This window comes from Lynx rufus, unplaced genomic scaffold (genome assembly GCF_022079265.1).
Source record: "Lynx rufus isolate CCGP_SWC_20201006 ecotype Redwood Valley unplaced genomic scaffold, mLynRuf1.p SCAF_22, whole genome shotgun sequence".
Taxonomy (NCBI): domain Eukaryota; kingdom Metazoa; phylum Chordata; class Mammalia; order Carnivora; family Felidae; genus Lynx; species Lynx rufus.
In genome coordinates, this window is record NW_025814837.1 from 16,933,047 (window position 1) to 16,955,495 (window position 22,449).

Sequence of the window (22,449 nt, forward strand, 5' to 3'; positions counted from 1 at the left end):
GAACTGCATGAGTCCATTTATATATGGCTTTAAAATATATACATATATATAGCATAGTACTGTAAATAAAATTTCTGTTCCTTATGATTTTCTTAATATTTTCTTTAGCTTACATCATTTTAAGAATACGGTATATAATACAGTGTATGATATATGTGTTAACTGAATGTTTATGTTATTGGTAAGGCTTCTGGTCAATAGTAGGCTATTAGTAATTAAGTTTCGGGGGAGTCAGAGATAATAAATGGATTTTCAACTGTGAGGGGGTCGATGCCCCAGCTCCCATGTTGCTCAAGGGTCAGCTGTACATGTTTTAAGTGGATGAAATGAATCACCTACTTACCTAGCTTATACATTGATAACTTCTTTTGAACTCAGAAACAAGAACCAAATTTGTTTTGTCAAGTTAGTATATAGATTGTACAAGTCAGCCCTGAACTGCCACATCGTGGCCTCTGAGTCAGCAGTGGATGCCTCTTGGCTGTCTCAAGTTCCCCTGGATCACAATTCTGATAGGATCTTCTTTCAGGACTAGTGTTGTCTATACCATCGGAAAATAATAATTATAGATATTTTAGATATGCTTGCTTTATTGGGCATTATATTTAACAATAAAACTACTAGTTGTTCAAGATCCAACTCAAGTCTCACCTCTTATCAGACTCCACTCGATCACTCCATCCCATAATGGCTATTCCTTCCTCTGAATATTTAACCTTTTTTAAAATCTATGCATAATTTGTTTGCTACCTATATCTTATAACATCCCTCATATCTTTTTATTCTCATTTAATTCATGCTGTAACTCATCTAACACATGTTTTAAACTATGTGTAGTCTCCATTGCAGCTAATACAGATTATATACAGACAGAATGGTTAGTAGTACTTGTTTAGTAAGTGATTGTGTTCATGCTAGTAATCTTAATTTGAACAACAAAAAAATACATTTATATTCTCAGTGTGACCTCTCAGTTTTTTTCAAGTTACAGTTTTATGTAAACATTTTTAGAACATAGTTGATTTTTATATGCAGATATCTTTTTCTCCTTTTTTGAGGAGAGCATACAGATTTTGAGGCATTTATATAATTCCAATTAGGAGTGAAAGTCAGTTTTTAAAATGCCTCTTTGCATGTAGGTTAGATCATGTCTCTCAATGTACATAGATGCATTGCTGTTTTTTCTTCATCATAAAAAAATATGTAAATCTTCATGAGAAGGATGGCACTTGAACTTGGCCTTGAACAAAAAAGGTTTAAGTGGAGAAACTTCTGAATATGAATAATTATTATTTCCAATTTTCGGGGAAGAAGAAACATCTTGAAGAAAGGTTTAGAGGCCGTAAAGGAGAAGAATATTTCTAGGAAAACAAATACTTTGAGAAAAATAGTATAGCTGAAACTGATTCAACTTATAGAGTATCTTAAGTGTCGGCTAAAGAGTGTGGACTTCTTTTATGTTAGGAGAATGATGGAGGTCATCTGTATTAGGTTTAGTTTGCTAGCATAATAAGAAACCAGTATTTCCCCCAATAGTTTTAAAACTAACCCAATTAAAAATTGTACAGTGTTATGAAAATGAGATTGTGAGCTTTTTATACATGTCTCTAAAGTTAAGCTTTTCACATGAGGTCTTCTAGCATCTTTCCTGAGTTCAGAAATACTTTTAGTACAAAAAATGACATTATTCCTCAAAATTAAGTGTCCAATTCTTATAATAGGCCAAATATGGTTACATACTGACCTTTTTACATATGTTCATTATGACTAAGTTTCTAAATATTAATTGGCTAAAACAGATTTATAGTGATTCACAGTTGGTAATTTTACTAGAAGCTTAGCAGTTTTCTTTCTTTTTATATAACAATATGCAAACATATCATATGTGAAGCATGCCACTGTGAACCAACAGGCCTCTGACACACTGCCCTGGTGCTAAAGTATCCGTTCTTACACAGAGCTACTGTGCAAGTTAATGTTAATATCAAAATCTTGCTTGAACACCAGACTGTCATAGAAATGGAGATACCTTATGACTCTGGGACAAAAGAATCAAACACATTCTCAACAATGGATTCTTAAAAGTCAATATATATTTCTTGGAGTATCCTTTAAAAAGTTACAGAATCAGTTTTGTTTTAAATCTTGAAATTCAAAAAAAAATTATTTTGACATGTAACGTTTTATATTAATCAACAAGTATATAAAGTATTAAGTGTCTAAAACACAGAATTATAGATGATTAAGTATGTCATGGTATTTAATAAAAAGAAATACATCCATGAATGACTGTGCTTCCATTCTCTTACCATTTTTGCCATGCAAGTGGAAAATTACTAGATTACCCAGTGCATTTATGGAAGGCAGAGGCTGTGCCTGATTTTTTTGTACATCCCCTCACAGTATTCAATCCACAGCTCTGTGAGACATCTGTTGAGGTACTATTTAAGTCATACAGCATCTGGCATATGGTATTCTTTTTTGCTATTTAGCAACTAAGTAAAGAAAAAATCTTCACAATGTGTATCAAAGATTCACAATGAAAAATAAAGCATGTGAAATCAAATTTATTTTAGGATATAGTAGTTTTCAATTGTTTGGGTGTTATTAAGAATAGCTAACACTAGGAAACTGTATTCCATAGTATGAAAAATATGATAAAATGTCATTTGGTATTTATATCCAGATATTAATGAAAGCTTGTTCATACCTTCATTTACTCTGACCTTTTCCTTTTCTTTTTTTTTTAATATTTATTTATTTTGAGGGGGGGGTGGGGAGAGAGAGCAGGGAATGGGCAGGGAGAGAGCAGGATCCACAACATCAGCGCAGGAGTTGATCTCAAGAACCATGAGATCGTGACCTGAGCTGAAATGAAGAGTCTGACGCTCAACAGACTGAGCCACCCAGACCCCCCTAACATTTAACTCTTGTTGCCCACTTTTGCCTTATGGGTTTTGAGAAATAATTTTTCTAAGAAAAGGACTTTTCTTTGCTAAAATAAGTCACATTCCTACAGAAATCTTGGAAAATTAAAGAATGAAGAATAATAGAATTTTATCACCTAGAAATAATGACTGTAAATAATTTGTTATATGTTCTTGGTAGAATTTATTTTCCTTTCCACTCATTTGAAAATATTTGTTTTTTGATGAGACCCACTTTATGGCCTGAAAATTATAGGTTGCCAGCTGTTGGATTTGATTGCTTTTGCTTATTGACCTTGGTTACCCTGTTTTAAGAACCCTGTGTTAAATTAATCAAGATTATTTAAAATACAAAGGGTGGTATAGATTTGTCTTTCTCCTTTTATTTTTAGATGACAAGCTTTCTTAATGTTATTTGCTAGAAGGGATACGCTTAGAAGATCTTAATATATAATTAACACAAAGTCCAAAACTATTTCAATTAAGTACATTTCTCCAGCATTAATATGAACAGAAAATGATGTTTTATTTTTTAAGTGATGTGTGTGCATTTTGCAGCTTTCTCTTGCCAGCCTTTTGTTTTTTGTTTTGTTGTTGTTTGTAATAGGTAAATGGATTAAGATTTTCCTTAGGGAACCTGGGATGATCGTAACATTACCATTTTTTTTTGTTCCCAACTTATATCCAAAAGATACTGGGCCCCCAGAGGGACACATTTGTGAGAGTGCAAAGACCTATCCATGCCAAACATTTATCCAATAAGCACTAGAGGAAGTTGAGTTAATGCTGCCTTTAGATATGTTAGCCATCATGTCAACTACAGTATTATTTTTATCTCTTTCTAGCACTTGGCTTTTGAATAAAACTACTTATCTAGCATAGAATATCATAAAAGGAAATGTTAACTGCTTTTCTTAAACATTATATTACTTATTCCTATAAACTTTGTTTTGTTTTGTTTTAGTCCTGACTCTTCAGGATATAGTCCTTCTTAGGACAAGGGTTCATCTTTTCTTTTACTGTACCAATTTATGTGCCCTGCATACAGTAGGTACTTAATGATGCTCAAGGAATATACTATATCCTTTGTTTAAGGCAGCTAGAAGGAAAGAAAAAGTTAGTCCATATAAAAATGTTTGTGGTCTTTCCTGGCTCAGTCGGTAGAACTTGGAACTCTTAATCTCAGGGTTGTGAGTTTGAACCCCACATTGGGTATAGAGATTACTTTAAAAAAAAATATAAAATTTTTGTGGTCTTAAAAATCACACTAATTTTATTTATTTATTTTTATTTATAGACATGCTTCCATCATTTCTTCAGAAAGTTGAAGTTGTCTCTGAAGCTTCCAGAGAAACTTGTGTAGCTTTGAGTGATTGCCTTAATCTCTTCACTAAACAAGAAGGGGTAGGTAGTTGGAATTGAATTTTTCAGTAACTGTCTGGGTGTCACATACTCAATCATCCAATAAGTCATTGCTTTCAAATTGTCCAAAGGTAGGAGAAAATAGTCTTAACAAAGAAAGTGAAAGCTTTGTTTTTCGCTAAAATTTAAAACTCATTTATTCTTGATTAAGCAAGATGATTCTGAAGTAACTTAGGTTGATATCTAATTATATAGCTATATTTATCAACTATGTTTTAAAGTTCTACTCAGAGTTCTTGTGGCATTTCAACAAGAGGGTTGCGAAAATATTGTGGAAACCAGAGGTTTTATAAGAAAAAATACACAGTATTTTTATTTAGAAAATAGAGTGCTGTCATACTAATCTGTGTGAACTGAGCTCAATGGGTGAAATAACTTGTATTCTTTTCCCCCTGCCTTCTCCCATTCAAAATTTGCCATTTTCCCAAATATTGGTAAGAGTGATATGTTTATCCATTAGTAATTCTTTTTCTGAATGCAAGCCAAGCAGCCATAGGCCTTCTTTTCCATTCTGTTAATTTCTACATATATGTTCAGTCTTCAACGTTTTAGTTTAAGACACTACATTTCTTATTCTTGTTACAATTTTTTGAAACTACGTTTTGATAAAACAAGGCAGATGAAAATGGTTTTGTATATTTCTCTCATCTATATGAGATACGTATATGTAAAGATGTAACATTTTATTTTCTTGTGATTAGAACAGAAGCCTTGTGGGGGCACCTGGGTAGCTCAGTTGGTTAAGCATCTGACTTCGACTCAGGTCATGATCTCACGGTTTGTGAATTCGAGCCCTCATCCGGCTCTGTGCCAATAGCTCAGGGCCTGGAGCCTGTTTTGTATTCTGTGTCTCCCTCTCTCTCTCTCTCTCTGCCCCTCCCCCACTCATGCGCGCGTGTGCGCACGCGCTCTCTTTCAAAAATAAACAAACATTAAAAAAATAACAGAAGACTTGTGAATTCATGTTAAAAAATTTTTAATGCCAATTTTGTTATGTACACCACAAATTTTGTATTTTATTTGGAGAAAAATATGTAAATGATCTGAAATTCATTTAAAACAAACTTCCAGAAAGCCAGTAGAATTTTATTAACTATCACAGGAAAACATAATTGTTCATTGAACTTTTTTTAAGTTTGTTTATTTTGAAAGTGAGCACGTGTGTGAGAGAGCATGAGCGGGGGAGGGGCAGAGAGGGAGGGAGAATGAGAGCGAGAATCTCAAGCAGGCATTCATGGGTTTGTAGGATCAAACCCATGAGCCATGAGATCATGATCTGGGCTGAAATGAAGAGTCGAATGCTTAACAGACTGAGCCATCCAGCGGCCCCTGTTCATTAAGCATTTTAAATGGTTGATTCTTCCAATACTATTTGAAAACATCCCCTCAGCATTTCTACTTTTGGTGATGTCATATTCTAGCTTATTTAAATGAGGCATGATGTAGTGATCTAAATAAATCTGAATAGCATTGTAGAACATTTTTAAAATGAACAAATTATGGTGTCTAGGGATTCAGGTAATACTTAACACATCGTAAAACCAAATCTCATTAACATCTCTTCTGTGGCACCTGCTGGATGTGTCAATAACGTCTTTGTTTTAGAGATGTATAGTTTTAAGGTAAATGCTAAATTAGAAGTAATTTAATTTCTGGAGAAGCCAACCTATGCTAATTTTTAAACTGCTTAAAAATACAGCCTCATGATTACTTCTCTGTGAAAATCTGGATGTGCAAGAGTAGATTAGCCTAAAGTTTAATTAGACTTTTAGACTTTTAAATTTGTCATGAGGATAAAATAACATAATGTAAGCAAAATGCTGAGCATAGTTCCTGACACATAGTAAGCCCTGAGTACAAATCAGCAGTTATTATTGTAGGATGCTATCCAACACTCGTGACCCCTTTTCTCTGATGGCATTTTGGAGCTTTTGTGTCTTTAACTTTGGATTTAACTCATTTTGGGAGAAGGCGGTATTGTCTAAAGAAAATTTGAGTATTTGTGGAATGATTGTGTTCTTTACATCCTTATTATTCAAGTGACAAAGAGCTACTTAAGTTCTTTGAACCTTGATATTTTCATCTTACAATAAGGGAGACCATATAGTAAGTCACTATTAACAGCACTGGTCTGAAAGTCTTATGGGCCTTTTAAAAATCTGTCTTTTTCGTAACCAACTGTAGGCTAGTTTCTGTACAATGAAAATATGTGAACACCTCAGTATCAGGTGTGGGTATCAAATGTATATAGATGAATAATATGTATATACAGCATATTAACACACTGTGTGACACATAGGACTCATTTAGGAAGTGGCACTTATTGCTTCAAACTTTTAAGGCATCTTTAAGTTTCTTTTTAATTAATGCTATGAGATATCAACTCTGAGGTTCTCAGTAGTATTTATGGATTTCCTTGTGGGAAATATGATTATAGACCATGAAAAGGCCCCCCAAATAATTAAAAGATAAATGACATCATCAAAGTTAGCTTTTCAAATGGCTAAGAACTAATATAAGAATTTAATAGTATAATGGAGGTCAGAGCAGAATAATTAGGTATAGTAATGCCTTATTTATCTGGAATTGTAAGTTACATTTCTGTATCTGGAAATTTTATTAAAAAGCTTTGAACTCACAGAGACCTGGGTCTAATCATGCTCCGCTATTTAATCTGTCTGCCTCAGTTTTCATATACAATTTCCTTTTTAAAGTGGTGACCAATCACAAAAGAATGTTTTGAAAGGTAAATGTAATCATATTGGCAAAACCCCTTGTACAGTACCTGGCCCATAATGGGGATCCAATCGATTGAAGTGATCCCAGCCTCCGCAGCAGCAAAACTTGTTTTTATTCTACTCTCTTTGATGACAGTTATTCTAAATATTACCCATTTACATCTTATGCTAAATTTTTAGCACTTAATTTTATCTTTTCTGGGCTGTCCTTTTGTATGTTCATAATTACTCTGTATCTTAATGCAGAGATGCCTTCAGGGGATAATGTTTATAGGACTCTGTAATTTGACAAAATGGCCCAGTCCTGCTAATGCTCTTGAATTTAGTTTTGCTCTTTATGGGTTTAAACATTTTTTTCTCTTGAGTTTTAGATCAACTGTGTGCCTGTCTGTAACAGAATACTGATCCCTTCTGCCTTACTCTTTCTAATGTTCTGTTTATTAAAAAGAAAACCAGATGACCAAACTCGGTAAAATTATGTTCACAGTAAGAACAAGCTGGCTCTGTATGAGAAATTGAGGGGTTTATAATGAGAACAGTCCTTAATGCCTGGATTTGGGTCTTTCTATTTCTGTGGTATGTGAGTGTTCTTTGCTTATTTGGGGATGCTCTGATATGACCCAGATATTCAAGGTTTCCATACGACCTCTACATTAAATGAGGTGCATTATATACGCATATTTTACTTGTAAATAACACAACTTGTGTTTTTGGAAAAAACTGAAATATATAAGGTAAGCTGTAAAGTTTGAGTTTGATTTACTAAAGGGAAATTTATTAGGTGTTCTTGGGGTGATATTCTTGGGGGAGACATTGGAGAATGTGAATGCCACAACTGTCTTTAGCCTTGTTTGAGAGTTCTATTTAAAAGGGCACCTGGCTGGCTCAGTTGGTAGAACATGCAACTGTTAATCTCAGGGCCATGAGGTCAAGCCACATGTTAAATGTGGATCCTATGTGGGGGAAAAAAAAAATCAAAAGGCTAGAAATTAGCTTCATGAGTTATTGTTTCTATAGTTTTCCTTACCCAGAGAGTGGTATCACAAGTGGCTAAAATGTCACACAGTGCTGTCGTTGGTCTCCTTCTTCTGTGTATTATGGAGCTCCCTTTGATATTAGTCAAACCAGGTTTTCCAAGGTAGGAACTTGCCTATTTAAAACTAGCGTAAGCTCACTTATAAAATATTCTGTGGTTCCATGGTAAGTCTCCTGAGTTGACTGCTAAAGAGCTAGAATCCAGATGTATGATTAGGATAGTGATACTCAGTTTGCGGTGTAATGGAGAGATTTGGACCTTCTGTTGGAACCAACTGGAAGGTATTGCTACTTTGGATGAGATGCTGATAATCTTTGGAGAGAAACCATGCCCTCCTGTGGGCTTAGAGCTTTATAAAGTTGAGGTCTCCTCTTCATTAGTTTCCTGGACTGCTCAAAGTCCTTCAGTCATTTCTTAATGTTTGTACTTTTCAGGCTTTCACCTCTCTGTCATGTCTTCACTTTCCTCCTCTCCCTCTGCTCTGAGCAAAATTCTTTGTTAAACATGAGGCAGCGGCTGTCTATGCTTTCAGTTCCCTGCCACTCCCTCCCCCAGTCTCTCTTTTCTTTCCTTTCCTTGGCATCTGTCTCCTTCCATCCTGCTTCAAAAACAGCTCCTCTCTTCTTTTGCATTCTCTACTCCTTATAGCTGGTCTCCCTACACGCCTTTCCAATTCTATTTTAGAAAATGTGATACTTTGTTTCTACTTCTTTATTCTTCAACTAGCCCACTGAAACCATTCTTGCCATCTCCTTACTGCTAAGTCAGAGGATACCCTTAAATTACCTTGCTTGTCCTGTGATGGATCTGGTGTTTGACTGCTACTTGTTTTGGGGATTCTTCTCAGTGATTGCTGTGGTGCCTACCTCTTCTGTCTTCTCTTTCTTTTAGAGCAGCTTCTCCTCAGTTTTCTTCTGAAGCATCTTTTCGTCTGCCTGTGCCTTGAATGTTATTGTCCCCTGGTTTCTTTCAGTGGTCTTTTCACTTGGCATTCTCCGTGGATGATCTTAGCCATTCCTTCAAACAGAAATCCATGATGACTCCGATATCTCCACAGTAGATCTCTCCTAAGGTGAGCTATGAACCGGTATATCCAGCTGACTTTTAAACATTTACATATGATTCTATCACAGGCATTTCATACCAGTGTGTCTAAAGCAGAATTACACCTATTCAGGACCCCAAGCCACAATCATGGAAGCTGTCCTGTGTTCATCCTTCTTCCTCCTCCTCCTCTCACCCCTTAAAGTCGGTTGTTTTTCCTTCCTATCTCTCAGTTGCCTGTCTCCCTGTACCCCCTCTTCCCCCGCCCAACAGATTCCCTGTTGCCACTCTGTGGGGATAGAGTTCTAAGGATTGTGCTGTCAGATGACTGTGACCATTGCCTCATCCCAGGTTCCACCCTTCAAAACTGGCTTAGATATCCCTCCTGTTCTGGGAGTCCTTGCTGTTGGAGCACTTATCACATTGTATCATTATATATTTACTTGTCTGATTCTGTATTTACTAAAGAGCCCCTTAAGGAAGCAACTGTGTCTTAGGTATTTTTGTAGCATCTGTGTCTAGCATAAGTACTTGGCATGTAGTAGACAGTTAATAAATATGTGAATGAATGCATAATGAAATGTACAAAGGCAAGAGTACAAAGAGCAGACCAATTGGGATCTATATCTTGACCTTGAGCAAATTAAGATATGTTTGGAAATTCCATTTCCAAATCTGAAAATGAGAATACAAATGAGTTACTTTATGTGAAGCTCCTCAGTACAGTGCCTGACACAGTTTAGGTGCTCTGTAAATTGCCCTCTAAAACATTTTGTTGTCTTTGCTGCCTAGTACCACTTTTGTAAACTGAATTCTCTGATTTTTAGAGTCCAGGGAGGAAGATTGTGTAGCAGCCGTTTTTAGTGCCTAATGTGACATTTCACAACACCATTTAGTTTAGAATGGGGGAAAAAGAAAACAACAAATGGACTTTTCAAAGACACTATGAAACCTCATTGACATAAATTCCAAATTTTCTAGTGTACTGTTGCATCATCTTTGACGCATTTTATATCTGTAGCACAGTTACAGCCACCACTGTTGGGACAGCGAACTTAAAGTCCCCCGTGATCTTGTTAAAGAAATACTCAGTTTGGTTCAGTTATTACTCTGCTCCCTAAAGTTTGAGGACAGATTTATATTGTTTAAAACCGTTGGAACTGAAAGTTATGTGTATCCCACCCCCACCCGAGCCTCACAGAAATTTCCTTAGCCTGAACACCCCACTTGAGTGTATTATTTACGTGGTTTTACTGTCCTTGGGCGTCTTGGTCTACCCTTCAAGCCTAGTCGGAATAAGAAACCATCTAGGTTTCACATTAGTAGAATTAATACCATTGTTTTCCTCATTGCCCAAATGGTAGCCTAGAACGTGCATTAAAAAAATAAAGGACAAGAGGACTAGTGTTTTGGAATCAGAAACCCTCGCGCTAAAGTGTAAGCCAGAGTAAGAGTCAGTTACCTTTGAGGTGCAAGAGTCCAAAGAGGATTCCTCTCTGCTTTTCCCCAGGGGCGGGCTGGCCATTTAGAAGTTGTCAGGGCAGGCGTCGCCAGGAGAGGGCTTGAGCACACAGCCCGCTCTAGGACCTCGCAGGAGCCTCCGCGGGATGCACGCAGAGCACGAGTAGCAGTTTCCTTACTTCCTTCCCCGAGAATTGCGGGGCGCGCAGTCCGCCTGCTCGCTCGCAAGGGCTGTGTGCGGGCTCTCCCCGTCCGGGGCACGTCCCTACCTGAGCCTCCGCGGAGCGGGCCACGCGGGAGGGGGGGCCTCGGGAGGAGGGACTGGACGACGACAGCGGCAGCGCGGAGCTGCCTGCCGCAGGCCGTTCCCCGCGCTGCTCGCACTCTCCCCGGCGAGCCCTGGAGGGGAGGGCGGCTCTGGCTCTGCGGCCGAAGGGCGCTGCACGGACCTCTGGCGGCCCGGCACCGGAGTCCTGGGCCGCTGGCGGGCGGGCCGCGCCTCTGCTTGACCTCGCTGGAGCCGGGGGCGGGCCGAGCAAAGGTGACTTAGAGAGACCTTGCGGTGCCGCCCTGGGCTGGGCTGGAGGGGAGGCGGAGGGACAGGCCGGCGCATTTGTGCTGGAGCTGGCCGAGGAGTGAAGGGTGGAGCGCGCTGCCGAGGATCCCCAGATCCGGCCCAGGTGGGTGAGTGTGTGCGCCCGCCGGGGGCTTTGCTAGGTCAGCCTCGGGGCGACAGAGGACACCAGGGGAGGAAGGGGGGAGGGCGGCCAGACGAGATCTAGGGATGTGAGTAGATCCAAGAATAGTTGGACGCCTGTGCGGGGAGCGGAGTGCAGCAGCGGGCGAGTGGGGAGGGGTGCGCGAAGCCGGGAGACCCTGATGTCCCTGCCTGGCCAGGGTCTTCCTGCCGGCTCCGGGTGTGCGTCGGGTTCCCACAGGAAGAGCCGCTGGGGGGAAAGCCTGTGGACAGATTTTTTTTTTTTTTCTCCCAGCTAAATATTGGTAGTAGGTCAAGTGGGGCCCGAGTGGGAGGAGTAAGGCAGTGAAAGACATTATTGTCCTAAATAACCTTCCAAGTTAGTGATTTTTTGCATGTCTCTGCCCTGGCTGACATTGAGATGAACTTACCATCCGCTGTTTGGAGGCCGCTAAAATTCCAAGGAAACACTTGAGTGGATTAAAGAGAAAAGGAGAAATTATACTGGGGCTGGGGAGCGGGAAGGGAGGTAGCTTTTAACTTTGTTTTGATTAAGGATTTTTGATTACTCATAGGCTTTCTTTGTAGCCTAAACCAGTGGAGAATCACGTTCCCCAGCATTCAGAGCATGTGGCTAGTTGTTTTGTGTTTTCTGTTGTGCTGGTTTTTTCTGGATTTGGAGGGAGGCTAGTAAGAAAGGGAAGATACCAGGGAAGAGCTTAGTCCAGCTTTTGAGAGTTATTAAAGGTATTAAAAGTTTCTTAATTTTAATTAGATTCAAAGACAGACTGGCATTTTGTTTTAGAGACATAGGGTAACTTAGGAATCTTTTTCAAAAGAGAAAAATGCTTGAAATGTGTGTTGGTGGAGGAATGTGTAGGCTAGAATATGGGGATCTAAGTATAAAAAAAAAATTTTTTTTTCTGTTTGAGGACACACCGAAGTTCATCTCTGGTCCAAATCATGTTTGATTTCAGCAGTGAAGTTGATGACTTTGGTAAATTAGCTCAATTTTGATTGAGTAGATATTTAATCTGAGCATGATGACCAGAGAGCTATTTCAGCCTTTGTCCCAGTACTACTTTTACTAGACTGGGATCTTAAAAGAATTTGTGTCACTGTGACTATGATTGCCAGACTCTAGTCTCCCCTCTTTAGAACCTCTTTAAAGGCTCATTTTAGGGAATTTCATTGAGGCCGAAAGTGACCCACATAATCTCTCTACCCTCAGTTATACACCTTGCAGAATGAGGGAAATGAAAAAAGGTGTTAGATTTGCCATATTTAAAAGCAGATGCACATACTACAGGGTAGTATATAAATACAGTCAAGCACATTTAGAATACTGTATGTAAAATGATAAAAATAGTTATGTAATACCATGTCTTAAGCTTTATGTACAGTTTATGACATTTACCATTTATATTCTAAGAAGCTTTTAGAAACTTATTAGTATCTTAGTATTCAAACATATAATTGTGTTTATCAGCTCTGTGAGGATTATAAGAATTTTTAATTCCAAGCAGAAATTTAGATCTTTTACTTGGTCCACATTATTCAGCATTATTCCTAAATTTTTAGCTTCTGTGTATAATCAGGAAATAGATTTCAAATTAATTTTGGAAGCAACTAGGACAGAAGGTAAATAAATAGGAAGTTTATGTAAAATGAAGCAGGTTTTCATTTTGATAATTTGTAAAGTATTTGAACAAAAATACATAAGGTTTTAATTAAGCAGTATGAGGCTGGGGGCGGGGGGGGGGGGGGCGCGCAGGGAGAGTGTATATGTGTGATGAGCCTTGTCATGCTTGGTATGACCCAGGATCTTTTCCTGGTAAGTTTTTGTATCACAAGGATACCAAGTCTGTAACCTGCATGCAATTGTATTTCTCTTGAATTCCTGCTAGAGAGTGCAGTACCAGATTATATTCTGTCTAATGAATTTTGAATGAGTTACAGGCAGATACAATTTTCCTCTCATTTTAACTTAAGAGTAGTAAGGATATAACCCCTATACATTTTTATAATGGTCCACCATTGATTTGATATCTATTACTTTATGTAGTTTTTTGTCCTTAATTCAGTAAGTATTTACACAGTGTTTACCTTGTCAGATAACTTGCTACACCAGTCAAAGCTAGATGAATAGAAGCAGGGTCTTCTTGAAAGGTTTTATTAAATATGCCTAAAGAGTTTGAACATTATCTTGGGAATTAGAATCACTGAAAGATTTTGAAGAGGGGAGAGATTTAATCAGATTTGCTCCTTACGGAAAGGATTAGAGGAAGGCCTGAAAACAGGGTGACCAGGTGCAGGAATTCAAGAGAGAGATAATCAGAGTCTGAACTAAGTTGGTGACTACTGAAAAGGAAAGCAAGGTACAAAGCCAAGAGAGACTCAAAAATAACCTAATAGGAGCCGATAATAGTTGAATATGCGGAATGGAGGAGAAGATGGAATCCTAGACAGTTCGCAGGCTTATGGCGAATAAACTACTGAAGGAGGGAATAAAGGGAGTAGGTGGAGGGTGAGTTCACCTTTGGACATGGTGACGTCCAAGAAGGGCATCCTTACTCATTCAATAAAAATTTGTGAATCGTTAGTATTGGAAGTCACCTGAATAAACATGGAGTTTGAGGCTGAAGGAGTAAATAATGTCACCTCGGAGACATCCAGCTTGAAAGAGTTTGAAATCAAAGGATTGAATACTTATATTAAAAGACAAAAAGGGAAAAACGGAGCCAGTGGAGAACACTGAGCAAAATCAGCCAGAGAGGCAGGTAAAGTCCAGAACAAGGGAGGCCAATGGGACAGTTGGGTCAACGAGTTGAGGTAACAACTGATGGGGGAAGTTCTAGAAGCATGGCATAGGAAGAAGGTGTATTGCAATGAGCTGCAGAGTAAATGGGAAGCAAGAAAGTAGAAATAATGAAGACAGACTGATTTTCTGTAGACAATCATAATTGTAGAATAATTAATACAGTTTTGTTCCTTTCTTTCAATTCTTAAATCTCATTTATTTTTCATGTTCCTAATGTACTGGAGAGGGCCTTCAGGACAATACTGGATGGAAGCTGAGATGGTGGGAAACGGTGTTCATCCCTGATTTTTAAAAAGGGGCATATTTCTAATAATTCACTATTAAGAGTGATATTTAATAAATACCATTTCTCAGATTATTGAAGTTCTTTTTAATTCTTGTTGAGGTTTTTTAAACACTAAAGGGTATTGGATTTTATCAGATTCTTTCTGCATTTAATAAGAGCATCATAAGGTTTTTCTTTAATTTATTAAGGTGGCAAATTATATTTTTTCAAATTAATGTTTTTAGACTTTTTCTGATGATATGCCACCTTTGTGTAATTGGAATAAACCTAATTTGGTCATTATGTATTATCTTTAACATTCTCCTCGATTTGGTTTCTTTTGGATTTTAGTATCTATTTATGAATGAGGTTGGTTGGTAATTTTTCTTTCTTTCTTTCTTTCTTTCTTTCTTTCTTTCCTTCTTTCTTTCTTTCTTTCTTTCTTTCTTTTGTTTTTTTTTTGGTTCTGTCCTCATCAGGGCTTGGTATCCAGGTTATTATACTGGCTTCATAAAATGAGTTTGGGAGTATTCTCTCTTTTGCTGTTCCCTGAAAGAGCTTATATGTAATTGAAGTGGTCTGTTCCTTTTTATAAAGCTATTTTTGTGGGATTTTTAAACTAGTAATTAGACATATTTAATGGCTATAGGACTATTTTAGTTTTCTGTTTCTTTTGGGGTCAATTTTGACAAGTTCTCTATTTCTAGGAATTTATCCTTTCCATTTAAGTGTTGAAATTTATTGTTATAAGGTTTTTCATAATAGTCTTACTATTTTTTTAACTTATTTTTAATCTGTAATTAAATATTTTTTCCTAATGTTTTCCATTTTTTTCCTAATATTCATTTGGATATTTCCAATTAATATCTCTTTAATATCAGTCTCATTAAGGCTTTGTTTATTTGATTATTTTTCAAAGAACTCTCTTTAGCTTGTTATTTGTTGCCATCTTTTTTGTTTAAAATTAATTTTTTTAGTTATCTCCATCACTTTTTTTTTGAGTTTATTTCCCTAGGCTCTATACATTTGTTATCCTCTGTCTCTTGGAAGGACATAATTTGTTCAAAATTTGTTCTTTTCCAGATTTCAAGTTGTAGGTTTCATAATTGTAGTATTTTGTGACTTAATATATTCCTGCTGGTTTTTATCCATTACTTTATTTTATAGACTTAATCATGTATTTCCTGAGACTTCATCTTTCTAGACTAAGAACTGCTAATATGTGTAGAGTGCTGCCCTTCTAATACTTAAAACACATAATACTTTTGCAAAGGTTTTAACTACTTCCAAGTTTTTTTTCTCTTACCTCACTCTTCTTGTTGTCATTGGTTGGTATTTCTGTTTCCTTTACCGACTTGCTTCTCATCTTCTTCCTCTTTCCTTCACCCTGACAACTTCTTTTCTACCTCTTGACAGTCTGCATGGTGGAGGAATGATCATCATTCCCTTGTCTTCACCTGTTTCTCACTGTCTTTCCAATTTTCTACCTGTTCCTCCCCCCACCCCCATCCTTGGAGGATTTTTCCATTGTCCGTTCTACATATGCCATCTTGTTCTTTCCTTCTCTGCAGAAACTTGGCTCCAGCACCAAAGAGGAAAAAGCAGATAACCTGTGTCTAATTTTCTTTGGATGCTCACAGGTTCACCCTTATTTACTGCACAATCTTTGTTACTGCTCATTCAGTCCATCCAACTGATGACAACAAAGTCAGGGAGACTTTGGGCAAGGCCCAAGAAGAAAGCACAGATGGGACAATATGGACTTGCTCTTATTTGGAGTCCTGAGCTGCAGGCTCCAGTATTAGTGACCGTGGTCTTGCCATGTGACTCTGGGCGGCTCATTCTTAGGTCTCCTATTCCTCTCATGTAACACAGAATTATTAAAACAGACGCCTTCTCTCTACTTCAGGAGTTGCTGTGAGACTCAAATGATGAAAGGCTAAACCCAACGGTTTTACAAGAGACAGTCTTCCCATGCTTTATTTTCAGAAAAATGCCTTGAAAGGATTTCATGCTCAATTCAGGAACAGAGAAGTGGTTTGTGGCTTGGGGTGTTGGATCAAAGAAACCCTGATGGGAAGCTGTAGGTGTCATGGGAATGACAGGAAGCAAGGAAGTTGTGCTCAGTGGTTGAGATTCAGGGGAGGGGCATCTGTCCTCTGGTACATGGGAACTAGAGACATGGACATGTCGTTACACCTGGTAGCTGGAAACTATTCTGTAGCTGCATCATTACCTATTTATTATTTGCTACACTTAGGATACTGCCTTTTTGAGTTTACTTGAGAAATCAACCTTTACTTACAGTGTTTATATGAGGGAGATTTTGTTGTTTCACATTCTAAACAACTGAATTAAAAATTAAGTTTGTGAATATAGTTCTCCTTAGTAAAATTTCTTACTTGTGATAGGACTTAATTGTGAATATTTTCCTCATTTATTTTTGTTATGTTAGTTTGTGTTCTGGATTAGTTGCTTAAAATCCCAAGGTCGTAGAATCACTCTTAGACTGTAAAGCATCTAGTCTGGTGATCCTCAAAAGATTTCCCTGGGGCATAGGGCAAATGCAACCACCTTTCTGTCCGCTAAGGCACCTTCACAAAACACAGTTCCAAATGGTTGATACAATGATCTGTTAACCTTTGACAGATGAGGAAAGGAAGGCCTGCAGAGAGGAACAGCCACTTTCCCAAGTCTATATAGAGAGGTGGGGGCCATGTTCAGAGCTAAACCCAGTATTCAGCCTCCAAATTTAGTGCTGAAAGAACAACCCCACTGTATCACACTCAGCTTCAGTTAGAAAATGTATCCATTAGAGAAGATAGTCTATCTTGTTTCAAAGCTTATGCGGCCATCTATTAGCTAATTTCTTAGTTTGACAAAAGGATACCAACTTTAGAAACAAACAAATGGCCAAGAATATTGCAGTGTCTTCAGAGTTTGCACAGAATACCTGTATTCCAGGCTCTCCACAGAAAATGCTGTCCCTCTTTTTGTGAAAATATTGCTTGATAGAGGTCACATTTTTAGAAGATAACAGAATTCATCCCTTTCTCTAGATAGTCTAATTTTAGGATAAATATATCAGAATACTGCATCCTGGGATGTATTTTCTTGATTTTCTGAAAAATAGCCCTTGCTAAGCTGTAAGTTAGAATTATATCCTCAATTTCTGTTGAGGGGCATTTCAAAAGAAAAAAAATTTTTTTAAATGTTTGTCCATTTATGGGAGATGCAGAGCATGAGTGAGGTAGGAGCAGAGAGAGAGAGGGAGACAGAGGATCGGAAGTAAGCTCCCGGCTCTGAGCTGTTAGCATAGAGCCATACGGAGGGCTCAGACTCACAAACCATGAGATTATGACATGAGCCGAAGTTGGACACTGAACCGACTGAGCCACCCAGGCGCCCCTGAAAAAAAAGATTAGCTTTAATGAAATTATTATTCTGCCCTTGAATACTCTCATTCCCCTATACCTTACCCTGAAAAAGAAATTAGAGCTAAGGGCAAAGAGGGAGTTTGTTTTCCCTAAAGAATTTATATGTATTTTTTCCTTGTGGACCATTAAAAGGGCATAATTGTATTTCTCTTTCTGTTTTGGCCTTAAGAGAGTTCAGAGCCAGATTTGTGGCTTGTCCACAGTATCTTGGTGGGCTCCATCACTCTTTTTTTTTTTCTTTTTAATTTTTTAATGTTTATTTTTGAGAGAGAGAGAGAGACACACACATAGGACGTGAGCAGGGGAGGAGCAGAGAGAGAGAGGGAGACACTGAATCTAAAGCAGGTTCCAGGCTCTGAGCTGTGTCAGCACAGAGCCCGATGCTGGGCTCAAACTCACGAACTGTGAGATCGTGACCTGAGCCAAAGTTGGTTGCTTAACCGACTGAGCCACCTAGGTGCCCCTGTGGGCTCCATCACTCCTAATACCATCAGAAATTTGGTATTTTCATAGCCTCCCAGGTTGGAAATCCCTGGATTACAACGTTCTCTTGTGAATTATGAATGTGGTTGAATGTGGTTATGCCTCAGAGTGCATTCATGTATGATGATTGTATTTTAGTTTTTTTTCTGCAAGCAGTAAATACTAAGTAAATAGTTGTTACAATGTTAGAAATAGATTTGTACTTTATACTATGGTTTTATTTTATGTCAACAATATATGCACTTGGGTATTGACTTGGTAATAGATAATTTCAAGTACCCAAGTTAAAATACATGGCAAATGTTACAATTGGAGCCTTTTCTTATGATTTTTATTTGTGGTAAAATACGAGCATAGAGTTTATTCTCTTTACCATTTATAAGTGCATAGTTCAGTCACATTAGGTACATTCACAGTGTTGTGCAACCATTACCACCATCCATCTCCAGAACTCTTTGCATCTCTTAGTTTCATCTAAACTGAAACTCTAAACCCGTTAAACAATAATTCCCCATTCCCTTCTTCCCCCAGCCCTTGGCAGCTGTCATTCTACCTGCTGTCTCCCTGAATTTGACGACTTTAGGAACCTCCTATAAGTAGAATCACTCAGTATCTGTCCTTTTGTGCCTGGTTTATCTCACTCAGCATAATGCCTTCAGGGTTCATCCATGTTGTAGCAGGTGTCAGAAATTTCTTCCTCTTTAAGGCTGAATAGTATTCCATTGTAAGCATACACACATTTTCCTTAGTTGTTCATCCATCGATGTTACATTTGTGTTGATTCCACCTTTTGTCTGTGTGAACGAACAGTGCTGCTGTGAACATGAGCGTACAAATATCTTTTTCAGTGTCTACTTTCAATGCTTTTGGTTATGTACTCAGAAGAGGAATTCCTGGACCCTATGCTAGTTCCCTTTTTTTGAGGACTTGTGTTTTTCATAGTGGCTACCCCATTTAACATTCCTACCAGCAGTGCATAAGTATATTAATTTTTCTATATCCTATCCAGCACTTGTTATTTTCTCTTGCCATTGTTTTGTTATGGTAGCCATCCTAATGGGTGTGAAATGTGGAAAAACATTTTTTAATAAGTAGAGTTAATCACTTTTTTATCCAAATGTCAACCTCAGGGTTGACAGACGGTCTCTTCTTACATTGCCCCATACTAGCCGTGCAAGGCCATGATTTTCCTTTATTTTCAAAACCAGAAGTTGCCCTGTTGAAGTGTAGTGGAGGGCACATAGCCCCAAGTCTCCCTGGTTTGCTCTTTTCCCTCCTTTCCCTCGTTAGTGAAAATGCAGCTGCACAAAGCATGGGTAATTCTCAGGGTTTCCATGGATTTAAGACTAGGTGTAGGTCTAAATATCCATATTATACCTTTATTTTCATTATCTTTCTGTATTCTAGATACCAGATGTTGCCTTGCTGTTGTATTTTGAAGGGTCATTGCTTAATTGAGAAGAATTTTATCTTGTCTACCGAGTTAGCATAGGAAGATGGAAAGATATATTTGAATCACCACAGATATAAAATATGAAACCAGGAAATTGATATACTTGAGAAAAGTCAAGCCTATCTTCATTTGTACATGGGAACTAATAAAATATCAAAGCTAGAAAGTAATTAACCTGGGCATTAGAATTGAACAGGGAATTTAACATATTCTGTAATGAAATTATTTGATCTTTAGCCATATTTAGGAGCACAAACTTTCTGTAAATCTTGAAGTCAAAGTAAAATTTTAAAAACTAGGGAGAAAATTGGGGAAAATGTAACCACAAAGCCATGAAAAGGATCTTAGAGGTCCTCAAATTTTCCTCCATTTGCAAGAATCCTCTCTTTAGCTAGATAGTCATTTTATGTGCTTGTGAAACTGCCATCAGTGGATATACAGGCAGTGTACTCCAATACTTCCAGGCTTGGAGCCCGAGTCCCACAGACCTGGGTTTGAATACCAGCTCTGTCACTTAATGTTGGCTGATCTCAGGCAGGTCACGTAATCTCAATAAGCTTGAGTTTCTTCATCGTTAATAATACCTACCTCACAGGATTGTGGGAGGATTATATGAAATAGTATGCCAGGTATTTATCATAACACCTGACATATGGTAAACATACCTAGATGTTGGCTCCTCCTCTTGCTGCTGATACTACTATTATATGGGAGTTTTTTCCTTACGACCACCCATTCCCCTGTGGTAAAGCTAAAAGTAAAAGAAGGTTCAACCTTACATTAAGGTGAAGCTTTTTCCATTTTTCTTTTAATTCACGTCTGTGCTCTGCAACATCACAAAAACTTAATGTTTCCTCTCCTGGGACAATACCTCAGCTATTTGGAGCAACTAGTAAATTCTACAAACATCCACAGGTTCCTTCAACTGTTACTACAATGTCGGGCTTTCCAGATCGTTTTCTTAATCTGCAATGATCTCTCTCAGGTTTTTTCTAAAAATGCGTCCTCCAGAAGTGAAGCCAGTGTTCCACATGAAGTTTGAATGCAGAGCATGGCACTTCGCATTGGCTTTCCATTCTGCTGGAGGAAGAGTCTTGATTGCTACGGTGTCCCGCAAAGTCCCATGGGAAGGGCCCTGCTCCCCTACCTCATGGCCTCTCATGTGCTTCACTCCACAACCCCAGCTTTGTTCTGAGGACAGTGGCCTCCTTCTGTCCCACAGACTGGGAGCCTTTTCCCCCTCAGAACGTTCACTCTTCCCTTTCCTGGAACACACTTCTCCCAGGTCCTTGCCTGGTTCTCTCCCTCAGCTTTGACAGCCTTTAACTCAGTGGCACCTGATCACTGAGTTCTCTGGCCATCGTGTCTCCCAGGACTGGCTTCCCCCTTCCCAGCTTTATTTTTGCTTTCAATATTTTCCACCATCTAACAGACATTTCTAGCTGTTTCCTCCCAGTAGACTATAAGTTCTCTGAGTGCAGGGAGTTTGGTCTATATTGTTCGTTGCTGATCCTCTGAAGCTTGGCATGCCTGGCATGGTGTAGGTGGTGATGAGTATTTATTGCATGAGAAGCATAATGACTCCCCTTTGATTAGTAGTTGTATCATAATGGGTGACGGCCATTAAGGAGGGCCCTTGTGGGGATGAGTACTGGCTGTTGTAGGTAAGTGATGAATCACTGAGTTCTACTCCTGACACCAACACTACACTATATGTTAACTCATTTGAATCTAAATTCAATAAAAAAGAAGTTGTACTGGGCTTGGAAGGGCCATGTGGGCACCAGTTCAGTCATGGATCAATTTTTAAAAATTTTGAAGACAAAAATAATTTAAGTGCTGCACTCAAAGAAGGGAAAATAAGCCACATTCACTGTTTTAAGACTCTAAGGATTTTCACATTACTTTGGTTGTTTAATCAATATTTTATTTTACATACGGTTTTATGTGTGCAGAAGATTTTTTCTATAAAATTCAATATAGGTTTTTAAAATAAGAATACTTGTCCTTTAACTGTATCTTTTTTTTTTTTTAAGTTTATTTACTTATTTTGAGGGAGAGTGCACGCAGGGGAGGGGCAGAGAGAGAGAGGGAGAGACAGAATCCCAAGCAGGCTCTCAGCGCAGAACCTGACACAGGGCTTCAGCTCACAAACCGTGAGATCATGACCTGAGCCAAGACCAAGAGTTGGATGCTTAACCGACTGAGCCACCCAGATGCCCCTCTTTAACTATATCTTAACAGAGCTCTCCAAGTAGTGAGCTTCAGATGAATAATCCTTTCTACTTAGAATGGGCAGACCCCCAAACCAGGTGGCTGATCTCTTCTGTTTGCCATACAAAGATTGTATTCTGTTTGTGGCATGACTTGCAAAACTTGGGAAGCACTGCTTTAATTAAAATGCTTTCTTCAGATGGAATTAGAACCTACTGAATTGTGATCCTGGCATATTTTAGTCTCCTCCCCCCCCCCCCCCCCCCGGTTAAGAACTGCAAAACACTTGTTAAAACAATGAAATATCAAAATTCTGTAATAACAAAGTTAAAGTTACCGTCTTTCTGGACTTAACACTGTTCCCACATAGACCGAACTGAAGGCGTTAGAAAAGTAGGAGATGGAAATCAGGGTATAGCTGTCTAGTGGAATGGGCATCAGGAACAGAAAA

General features: G+C 38.3%; 1 protein-coding gene across 5 annotated transcripts in view; it reads left to right on the forward strand.

The window, feature by feature from the left end:
• The window catches only part of OSBPL1A (oxysterol binding protein like 1A), a 246,521-nt gene that overhangs the window by 102,330 nt on the left and 121,742 nt on the right, over positions 1-22,449 (forward strand). For 2 of the 5 annotated variants that reach the window (XM_047086888.1, XM_047086889.1), the window contains one exon: positions 4,225-4,331. The exons of 1 other annotated variant lie outside the window; for it this stretch is intronic. In XM_047086888.1, the coding sequence (XP_046942844.1) occupies positions 4,225-4,331 (107 nt within the window). 2 more of the 5 variants (XM_047086891.1, XM_047086892.1) reach the window with 2 other exon arrangements.